The sequence below is a fragment of the Pterocles gutturalis genome, unplaced genomic scaffold (genome assembly GCF_000699245.1).
Source record: "Pterocles gutturalis isolate BGI_N339 unplaced genomic scaffold, ASM69924v1 scaffold2565, whole genome shotgun sequence".
Classification (NCBI taxonomy): Eukaryota; Metazoa; Chordata; class Aves; order Pterocliformes; family Pteroclidae; genus Pterocles; species Pterocles gutturalis.
This window is the reverse complement of record NW_010137934.1, coordinates 54,733-66,419: the sequence shown is the minus strand read 5'-3', so window position 1 is coordinate 66,419 and position 11,687 is coordinate 54,733. Positions and strand designations below refer to the sequence as shown.

Sequence of the window (11,687 nt, the reverse complement as noted above, 5' to 3'; positions counted from 1 at the left end):
AGGCTGAACAACCCCAACTCTCTCAGCCTGTCCTCACATGGGCAGTGCTCCAGCCCTCTGATCATCTCTGTGGCCTTCTCTGGACTGGCTCTAACAGGTCCATGTCCTTCCTGTGCTGAGGACCCCAGAGCTGGATGCAGTACTCCAGGTGGGGTCTCACAAGAGCAGAGTAGAGGGGGAGAATCACCTCACTCAACCTGCTGGTCACGCTTCTCTTGATGCAGCCCAGGACACGGTTGGCCTTCTGAGCTGCAAGTGCGCACTGCCCAGTTACTTTCAGCTTCTCATCAACCAGCACCCTGAAGTCCTTCTCCTCAGGGCTGCTCTCAATCCATTCTCCACCCAGCCTGTATTTGTGCTTGGGATTGCCCTGACCCATGTGCAGGACCTTGCACCTGGCCTTGTTAAATTTCATGAGGTTTACATTGGCCCACCTCTCAAGCCTGTCCAGGTCCCTCTGGATGGCATCCCTTCCCTCCAGCGTGTCCGCCACACCACACAGCTTGGTGTCGTCAGCAAACTTGCTGATGGTGCACTCAATCCAATAAAGCTATTTAAGTGTAAGTGAATAAACTCTCAATATACATAGGATGGTCTTGAATTATCATCTTAAATAATCTGGTTCTCAACTTCCCTCATTTCTGGCAACATTGCTGGTTGCGGGTACTGTTGCTGGTACCCACATTGCCCATATCAGATCACATGGTGTATATTTCTGTCTGGTGCCTCATTCAGGAAAGGACTGGTTTTACTGTATTCTTAGAGGCCGAAATCACCTCTTCCTTCCTAACTTCAAATCATAGTAAAAATCAGATTAATTGACACTACAGGCAATAGGGAAAAGTCATTTCCTTCAGATCTGTTCTTCAGGCACAAATGCCTAAAGGCAGACACATTCAGGACCAAAGACTGCAAAGAATGAACTTCAGTCCCCAGAAGAACATGAGATCTGACAGTAGTAGGGATTAGGGAAGATTTTTCAAAGTGGAGAGCTTTTATTGCTAGCAGTTTTCAGAAAAATTTTAGACATTAAGCAGCACATTAAAGTACATTAAATTAGTATTGCTAGAGTTAGAGGCAAATACTTAAACGAAAAAAGTTAGACGCTGTCTTGCACATTTGTGCTACTAACCCTGCATTGTCAGGAAACCAGTGGAAAACAACAACTGAAGAAATTTATGACAGCATAACTAAAGAGTATTACAAGTAACAAAATAAAAAAATATACCACAGAAAACCACAGTCAAAGCTCTGTCCTAACCTCTTCCACGGCAGCTAATATTGTAAACATAAGCCTGTAACATACTGTTAATCTCAGTGTATAACACATACTAATGGAAGCCGTATGTAACTGAAGAACAGTTGAAAACCATACATAGTTAATGAATTTCACAACAGCTTAACACATGCTATTCAAACAGTCTGAAGGCTGTTCTGTCACAGAAAGCCAGACGGCAGGTCTTCCAGTCTCTGTCCCCATTTCTAGTATTTCTCTTCAAAATACTGTGTTCAGCCCTTGTCTCCTTAGTTCTTCACCCAATATGACGATTCTCCATGCCAGTCTCCCCTCACTTCAGCACAAAGTTTCCCTTTCAGACAGCCAACAAAGCTTTATTTCCCTTCCTGCTTTTTAGGCTCCTTAGCAATTTTTTAGCATTCTGGCAGAGGCGCATCTTGTCCCAGCTACCTTTAGATCAAGGAGGTTCCTTCCTTCCCCACAAGACAAAAGTGGGTGAATCAAAGATAGGCTCTACCTACAAGATGGGATTTAGGTGCCTAGATCTGAAACGGCATCAGATTTTCATTAAGCTCCAAGTTACAACGTGTTCTAGTCTCAAAAAAATCCAAGTCACCCAACAATTCCATTTGCCTCCTAGGTCTTTTTTTAACGCTTAAATGTATGCAGATTGTCTCAAAGACAACAAAACACACATTCCTAATACAAACAAACAAGTATCACATCCTTTACCTAAAATAAGGGAACATGAAAATTTTTTTCAGATTAAAAAAAAAATCCCCCCCTCCTTTTTTTTAAAAAAAAACAATAAAGCCATATACACTTCTTTCTCACTCTGGTCTGGGAAGAAGCAGAACCACCACTTTTGCTGAAGTTTTAAAGCAAAAAATGGAAAAGTAAAACAACATATCTACCTGAGTCTGGCATCTGTCAAAATTTAAAGGTCTATTGTTAATAGCAATGTTATGCTGAGAATGACAATACAGTTTATAATGGCATATGTTGCATAATCTTAATATGAGGCTACTTAAACTAGAGTTGTTTACCACTGAACAAGATTATGCATTACTATAAATGTTTTTTCCCCATTTTTCTGTGTCATGAAAAAGTTCAAGAGCCTTGTACAGTAAATGGCTTAAATAGAAAGCGTGTGCTAAAACCATGAAAGTCATTGGTACTATATGTATTTAAAAAAATAAGTTTTGGTTGCAGACCTTTTTTTTCATTATTTATTAAGAATATGTATTTTCTGTAGTTCCCACCGACCATTATCAACATGACTTTATATCTGTCTTTCATCCTAGCCAAACTTGAAATGTTCACCTTCAAAAATGAAGGAAGGTCATTTTGCTTTATACGTTTGGATTACACAATCTATAATAAGGTGTATTTTAGGCTTAATACTTAACCTTGTTCCACTGCACCAGCCAAAATTAAAAGGCAGCCTGTCCTACAGACCCGAACATCAACATATGCTTGTATTTTCTGCCTCCCAGTACCAACAGGTATAAAATGAAAGAACTGTTCAGACTAATACAAAGGTAAGTGAATAATTAGATCACTTTTATAATCACCTGTGCAACTACAAACAATTTTTTCCCTGGATTTTCATTCTTTCACATGTGGGGTTTTTTTAAATCCTTGAAGACCAGTGCATATGCTCTGTACTGTACTTCTCAGGTGAGAAGTGCAGCAAGAGAACAACACCAGGCAAAGGTGTCCCTGAATTGTTCTGCTCATCCAGACTTGGCCTTTGGCACTATGCAACCTGCAGTGACTGTGATGATGCCAAATGCACCAGTCCCCCTCTTCTTCCCAGTCTTATTACTTCTTCATCCATCCTTGCAAAAACTTCCAGGCCAGAGCTATGTGGTCCCACAGACCACCCTGTAGTAGGCTCTTTACAGTTCCCACACTGGCAGCGCTCTTCCTTTAGCCATTTATAGAGAGGGAGTGGAGAACAGAAACAAGAGTGGGACCAGAGTCTCGTCCACAACCTAGAGCTCGACATGATTTTAACCTTAAAAAAAAAAGAAAAATTAAAATAAAAATATCTAACAGCAGACAGGAATGTCTGAGTGCTTGACCAAAAGCGCTTATCAGAATTCTTGTAAAAAATATTTCCCATATATTCCTCCTCACTGAACCTTAGAAAGGCATGTATTTTTGATACATTGCATTGATAGCGCCTTCTTTAGACTAGAAGGACTTCATGGCACACTTTACAGAAAAACCGTTGATTACTATACAAAGTATGTGTTTGCTTCAGTTGCTCAATTTATTCAGCACTGTCATCAAATGTGCAAATGTCCATTGTATGAGCACACATAAAATTATTATAATCACTGACTTCTGAAATATAAAATAATCAAAACTCTTATTTTCATACCAGGATGAGGGAAGTCTATCATTCTATATACTTTTCAAATATAGGATTTATGTATGATTTTTTCCCCCAGATTTACATTAACTAAAATATGTTCCTCTGATGGACTGTGGTTTATTTTGGCAAGTTTCCCTTAAATTGATTGACTCTTGGTTTCGATCACTTGTGATCTTTGCATTTCCTAAAGTATCAGAAGGGCTGGACAAATATAACCAGTGTAACAGAGTGCAATGTGTCTAGAGAGATTTTCAAGCTTAGGATATAAGAGTGTTTGATTTCAAATCTCTAAACATTTCTATACTGGAAAGAATGAAAATAAGCTATTTGAAAAATAGTACGTTGTCATTATTTATTTTACTATCTAACTTTGAAAAAACAGTATTTCGAGGCTTACGTGTGATACAACAGGTAGCTTTTCTGATATAATACATTTCATATCTGTTCAATATGCTTGGGTTTCTTATTCTATCTTTTTATATTTGAAACACTTTTTTTCCAAAAATTTAACAGAAAACATTTGGAAATTATGCTGACATATCTCCCACTATTAATAGTACTTACTATATATCATCACAATCATCAGTCTAACACAGAAAAATGCATGGGAAAAGGCATAAATGGTAAAGTTCAAAACAAGTGAAAATTCTTGTGACATATGCATCTCCAAATTGTGTAAAGGAACACCATGTACATTTCAAATATGGCAAACAATTTCAAGCTGTTAACTTGTTTCCTGTGAGAAAGGCTCCTCTAAATCTAATTTCAAACTGCTTGGAAAGATGTGTTCCCTTGAGGGATTATTACTGTAACCATGAAACAAGAAGATTTAGGACCTTTACATCAAATGAACTGAAAGAAGCAAAAAAACTGTCCATCCTGCAAGCCAAGAGAAAGAATGGAATGAGATGGCTCTTTGACATCTGCTTACTGCTTCCCTTCGACCTGTAAGCAAGTACCTACATGTGGGGCATAAGAAGTACAGCTGAGGGACAGGCTGCTGCTGCACCAGGTAGTCCCAATCTTTGTAACTGCTGTTGAATTTTGGTGTCACGGAACCAGAAAACAGCCATTTGATTAATAATGAATTAGAGAAAAAAACAATACAACCACACCACAAAACCAAAAACCAACCAACCATCTTCACCATAGACCCTTATTAGACAAGCCACCACTTAGAAAGTTAGGCTACTGCAGTGTCATGGATCAAGGAGAAAAAAAAAAATAATCTACTGCATTTTATGAAATAGCCTCAGGGGTCCTCAAATGTTTTCAGAGACCTTGTACCACATCTTAATTAAGAAATTGTCTCATATCCCAATCATACCCCTTAGCACATACCGAAACAGTTTTTGTGGGGAAAAAAAAAAAAAAAGGTATTAAAAGCAAAGCAGAATACTTTTATTTTTTTCTCTTCATAAAGTTAAGTAGCTAGAAAGGAAGAACAAGGCCCAAACTAGAGAACTATTGACCTCTCTCTGGACCACCACAGTGTTCCACAAGCCAATCTGGGAACATCTGCCCTAGTTCATTTTCCTGGCAACCAATAATTTGCTCCCCATAAAAATAATTTCTGTACTTAGCTCTTTTTAACTAATTTTGATGAAAGCTGATATCAACTTTGTTCAGATTTTAATGTCTAGACCCAATGCTAGAGCTTGCCCTCACAGTCAGACCTCCATCTGAAAAGTTAATTTCACATTAAGCACTTTTTCTGCAGTATGAAGGTTATCTTACAGAGTTTATGCACCAAAAATAAAGCTACAAAAGATGGTGACTTATGGAAAAAAACAAAAAAAAAGATGCTTGGTTACTAACCATTTTTTCTCATTTCATTCAGGAAATAAAAGGAAAACAGTAGTGAAAATAGGTGTGTAGGGTACCTGAATTTCACAGAAGGGTCTTGAATTCAATACTTTTTTCTTCCTAATTCTCATCTGATATAGGGTAAGCTGTGGTCACATAACTTTAAAAAGATTTGAGATGATGACAGATGAAGAGATACAGCTATAGCTCTCTTCCTTTTTAAGGGTTTTTTAAAAACTGCATTCTGTCAAGGACCAGATAAAACTGGAAAGCAGAAGCAAGATAGAAAACTCAGAGATTAAATTGCTTACTTTTACAGAATAGGTAAGAAAACAATGATATTGCCTCTTTCTTCTTTCTGGTAAGTCCTTTAACATTTCCCTTTTCAGACTCTCTCAATCCTTTAACTACTCCTGTATCGTATCATCACCAATGGCATCAAGAACTTACAAAAGAAACTTAGTACAAAACATTTTCTACTAAGCCAAAAAAAGTACTTCACTCAATAGATATGAACAGAAGGATGAATAGAAAACGATTATTTACCCCAACTTGACATGATGCTCAAAGACCAGGAAATCTGTGCTAAATGGAACAACTCTTCCTGTAACTAGATCATCCTTTATTTCAGTAAAGCTAAACTTTATAAATACATACATTAAAAAGGGTATATTTTGATTTATAACATTAAAATTATATTTGCATCTTTGAAGCAGCTGGAATTAGGACAGCTGTTTGTGGGAATAACTATGGGCTTCAAAAAAATCCATGTTGTAGTTTCTTTGTTTAAGCTATATGAGTTACATTGTTCCTGGACTATGTGACAGTCTACAACTATCTTAAATTTAGGATTGAAAATTCTTGGTAGAATATGCCATTTCAGACAGGCTAGTTGAGAAATGAGGATAGAAAATGTATTTAAAAAGAGAGTTGTTTCTTTTTTGTTTTCTTTACAACCCCTTTTCCTAATCCCCTCTCAAGAAGGCTCAGAGCACTAAGAAATTTCATGATACATGAATGACATTTCTATGGGCTATGATTTTATAGCTGGCTGTACAGTTGTGCATCTTCCTTATAAATATGTACTGCATTTGCAGCTAGAGGAATCTAGTTTGAAAAGGAAGCAATATTTACACTAAAATTAGTTTTCTTCAAAGCATCAGAAAGAAGAGATAAAAAGCAAAAAAGCCAAAAAAACACCAAAATTCCTACCAAATACTGTAACAAAAGCAAAATACCCTAGCAAACATTTTGAAGCATGACTATTTTCACATTATTTTTGAGGGAAATGTTGTTAGATGATGTGATAATTGTTATAGCTACTTAAAATAGAACAAGGCAGTTATGCTTCTCCTTTAAAGACAGCTCACATGTTCAATGCATAATCTCTGCACACTCCTACCTGATCACTAGCCCTGAACTTGAAGAACAAAAACCACACATACATCTGAGGAAGATGCATTTAAACAAAACAAATGGGTACATTATGGTAATATCTCTTAACAGAGTAAGTTCAGTTCCTAAAAGGCTTTATTCGCAACATGCATCCTGTCTGCACATGTCCTAAAACAGTCTTCAATAACAAAATTACAGGTTAGTTTTCCAGAGAGTGCTTGCCTCATATAGCAAGGAAATAGTAGGTTAAAAAAAAACCAAAAAACCAACCAACCAAACAAAAAGACAAGGATAGAACTCAGTTTCCTGGATAATCTCAAAACTAAGAACAAGACATCATAATTATTTTTTTTCTTTTTTTCCCCAAGTTAAAGAAAAAAAAAAAGAAAAAAAGAAGAATGTATTTTAGGGAAAAGAGTGTTTAACATTTTCTTCCAGGCAGTATTCTCTTCAACTGTTTCTCTTATGTATTTTGGAATTGATTATTTCCTTCCCCATAGTAGCAATAAGAAGGTTTAAAATATGCATGGATTTGCAAGGAGCACTTAGAATGTAATAAGAGTGCGAACTTACTGTCTTGCTGATGTAATTTGTGCTGATATTCATACACTGGAGTCCTTCACTATTGCAGCAACCTCCACATCTGTAGATGGATACACATGGAGGTTTAAAGAAGGTGTTTGTAGTTGCTCCAAACTCTTTTCCCACATCCACACACACTTCACGTGGCATGCACTGAGTTTTTCTCCATTCAGTATCAATACCTGCCAAGTTACAATTTCATATGTTATAAAGTAACTGTTTAAAAACAATACTCTCCTGTAGTAAATTAGTAGGGTTTTGGGTTTTTTTTAGGTTTAGAACCAGAATATGCGTTGCTAGAGTCACACCCTTTATTCAGTGAAATACACATCTCTCTATGTTAACTTCTAGCTAATTTTTGTTCTTCATAACGACATGACTTAGTGTCATGAAGCAGAAGAAAAATCACAGTGGAGCTAAGAGGACTGGGCACATCTAATGACATCCGTAGCTAAACTCGTACATGTCCTTTATCCTGTGTCTAGGGTGAGCCCCACCTTGAGTGAAGTCTAAGGAAGTACTGCACATCTCCCCAAAGTAATTTTAGCTTGTCCCACACAGTACTTCACTTGGATACTATACATTAAAAACATTAAATTTTAGGCCTACACACTTAACATGAAATTAATTTGAATACATTTACTTTGTTAACTACAAGAGTATGATTTAAAGCAAAATGTTGTTATTTAGCAGTTACGTACACTATATGATTTCACCTGAAAGGTGGCATTTGTGCCCAGATTATCCACACAAATATGGGCAAACACTTTACATAGTGTTACAGAGCCTCTTGCCAAATGCAATCTTACACTAAATAGCCATGAGACTTGCAGCTGTACAGGCCCTTTACTATCTCTTGGAGACATTTTTGATAGGTTACACAGTGAAAAATGGAAATTTCACCTACCTTAAAGTCTCCATTAAGGTACATGATTTCCAAAATCACGTCAAAAATGCTATATCATGCCTAACGCTATAAATCCTGTGTCCCTCTGCCTGTAAGCACTTGCTCAAACTGCAAGCTAATTATACTTTTATCCAGGCCATCTGAAACACAAACGGGTATTGACATATTTGTTTCAAAGCTGTTTTTTTCTGGTTTCACCATAACATCATGACAACTGCCCTCTCGTAACAGGAAAAACTACCAGTGAATTATTTAGCCTTCTAAAGTAATAACATTAAGAGAAGAACACATTACCAGCTGTGACATAATTGCAGAAAAAAGAGCAGAAAGATTTCAATGAATCCAACTATTAGTGCCCTCTTTGCTTTCTGCAAAATCATTACAGCCTCTACAAAGCAGGATTCCTTATACCTGAAGACAAATACTTAACTTCTTACAACTACGGAGCTAAGAAAGTAGTCCGTACCTTTCTTAAAATGGATGTGCCAAAAATACCTCTGCAGAGCAACTTCTCTCATTAGGGAAGGTTGACTATCAAAGATTTTATTTTATAGCCACTACATCAAATCAAACTGCTGAGGGTAGTTTACTGATAATGCTTAGATTTTAAAATATTTTTGACGTGACTGACAAGCCTTCAATTTTAATTTATTGTGTGTTAGAACGTGTTTTGTGTCCTGTACTTACTTTTCAGGATCTCTGCATTATAGTGTGCTGCGGCAAATTTCAGTGAATCATCTGATCTTGTGTCAAAGCTGGAGTGTTCCCTGTTGTGTTGCCAACCTCCTCTCCTCAATTGACATTTGAACATTTTCCAGTATTCTGGGTAAAGTACTGTCATGAGTTCATCCACACTGGACACAGACCGCAACTGCTCTTCCAGGTCTTTGCTTGCATGAGCCTGTCAAAGTAACATGCAAGATTAATTACTTTCTCTATTACACAAAGTTTGCTGGAAACTAGCCTGAAAAACAACTCATACATTGTAAAATAAAATTGTGCTCAAAGAGGTCTTCATTACAAAAACTGCTTTTGTCAGTCAATGCCAACAGTACTACACTGACAAATACTGAAATGTTTTGCTTGTGCCACTAATTCTTTATCATACATGTAGTTCAAAACATCTGTTTGAGAAAGGAGCCTAAACAAGTCCAGTTTGCAAATTAAAAAAAAAAAAAAAAGGCATTTTTATCCTGGACATAAAAGTTTTCATGATAAAATTTTGAATGCTTAAACCTCAAGATATTTACATTATATTCCTGTTATTTAATATCACATACTCTTAAAATAACACCAAATTTTTGTCCATTTTCCCTTAGTCCAGGAAAATTGAAACACCTAGAAATGCAAAACCAGTGAGATCAGAAAAAAGAAAACACTATTAAACTGATTTTGTACCTTTTTAGGGAAAATTTTAATGACCAAATTATATTATAAAGAACTAGTCCTTAAATCAGTAGGAGTCAAGGGACTTTGGTACCTTTAAGAATCTGAACTGCACACTCCCTCACTGCTAAGAGTTTCAGTGAAACTCTTCAGGACTCTAAGCACTACGCTCCTTAACTTGTTTCAAGAGTAGCCTCAAATCCTGTAATTACGTGTTCTTATTTGCTGGCTTTTACACACACTCATCACAATTGCATTTTCCTAAAAGACTACAACTTACATTCTAATTTCTCACTTATCTGGAAGATTCCTCTCTCCTCTTAGATGAAACAACATATTGCATCAAAGGACTGTGGCTATTCCCTGCCCACACTCTCTCATCCATGAATTGCTGACTTCCCAAAGGGGAAAGCAGTGAGGAGAAAGAAAAGTATTGAAGAACCTTTAGCCACCTTCTCAGCCTACGTGGCCCTTAGATGGCAGTATGAGACATGAAATACAGAGGTACACTTTGTAAAAAATGTCCAGCAACTGGCTGGAGACTCTATAGAGGTTACTACAAAACTCTTGCTCTAGTCCAAGAAACACTAGGCTGCAACAGTGTAAAATATGTGTCTAAAACTAGAAATAGGAAAGTACAGAAATGAAATTTAAGATTCCTTATCAAACTCCATTACTAACAAAAAAGAAATTTTCAATTCAGCGACTTTGAACATCACTTGAGTAAAACAACCAGTTCTGAACTAGCTCACCTGAACCAAAACTGTCTCACAAACAACTAAGAGGGTACAAAATGGCACACGCTGTCGGATCCACTTCCTTATCAGGTGTCAAATACAGGAGAAACACTATGGAGTAAGGCAGATTCACAAAACTCATTGCCCTTAATACAGTTAAATACAGAAGCTAAAGCTACTACAGATTTCAAAGTCATTTTACACATAAAAGTGTTATGAAGTTAAAAAAATAGTTTCACTAAAGCCTCACTAACCGCAGGGTCATGACAGACTACTGTGTCCTGGGTGATTGCAACAATCAAGCTATCAGTCCCAGAAATACACTCATTCAGGACTTCATCTCTTTCCTTGCCTCCATGAGGGTCATCCCTGACCCCAGCCCCAGCGAGCAGTATCTTGGGGCCTTGCCTTCAGATTCATTGGCATCACAGAGCATCTCGCTCCCCACCACCCTGCTCTCCCTGCGGGACGCCACACAGGTCCTCAATCAGAGGGTCACAGACAAATATCCAAGCTGAACAAACAACTGAATCGGCCGTTGCCTTATTGCTTTCATCTCTCCTGAGAGGTGAGAGGAGCAGGGTTTGAGTAGCCTGGTCCCTGCGAGGCTGTTCTCTGAGGGCGCTGCAGGTCACTGCACCGGTGCAGTAAATGCCAGTGCCGCAGATGCGTGCACACCATGGGATGGGGCACAGCACGGAGGCAGCCTGTATATCCCCTCACAAGGCTGGGTGCCGGTCCATTACATAAAAGGCACAGGAATGAAAACTTCTGTTAAGTCATCTAGTAGCTGATCCTAGCAGGTACCAGCAGATCATGGGGGTGATGTTGAAAGAGAATCCAACCAAAGGTTCCCCAACCTTTGATGAACCCCTTCAAAGCCTGTGCTGCCCACTGTACACAAAATGTTGGCTATTGCTGTTTCCCATATTCAAGGTACAGGCCTAGATCATCAGAAAAGTAAGTGTGGAAAATGAAAATTACTTAGTTGATAAGAAGCCAGGGTATGGGGACCAGAAAAGAGGTTATATTTATTAGAAATAATGTGTGCTGATGAAATCTTCTTTCATCGGGAAATCAAGTCATGTCTTTCCAGCTGGACAGAAAATTTGGTATACAAGTATAAAATACGTATGAATAAAAGTCAAAACATGAAGAAATTAGTTGCTTTAGTAAAGTATTGTACCAAATCTAATAAAGTACTGTTTTCAACTACATTTCTTCCTGGACATTCCATGGGCCAGAGTGCCACGT

The 11,687-nt window shown here is 37.6% G+C and overlaps 1 protein-coding gene across 1 annotated transcript in view; it reads right to left on the bottom strand.

The window, feature by feature from the left end:
- VEGFC (vascular endothelial growth factor C) overlaps positions 1 to 9,211 on the bottom strand; it is a gene marked incomplete at its 5' end in the record, with an annotated part of 23,113 nt that extends 13,902 nt beyond the window's left edge. Inside the window, 2 exons of the mRNA XM_010082756.1 lie at positions 7,395 to 7,585; positions 8,998 to 9,211. Of these exons, the coding sequence (XP_010081058.1) occupies positions 7,395 to 7,585; positions 8,998 to 9,211 (405 nt within the window). The remainder of the gene's footprint in view (positions 1 to 7,394; positions 7,586 to 8,997) is intronic.
- Positions 9,212 to 11,687: the final 2,476 nt, after the last annotated feature.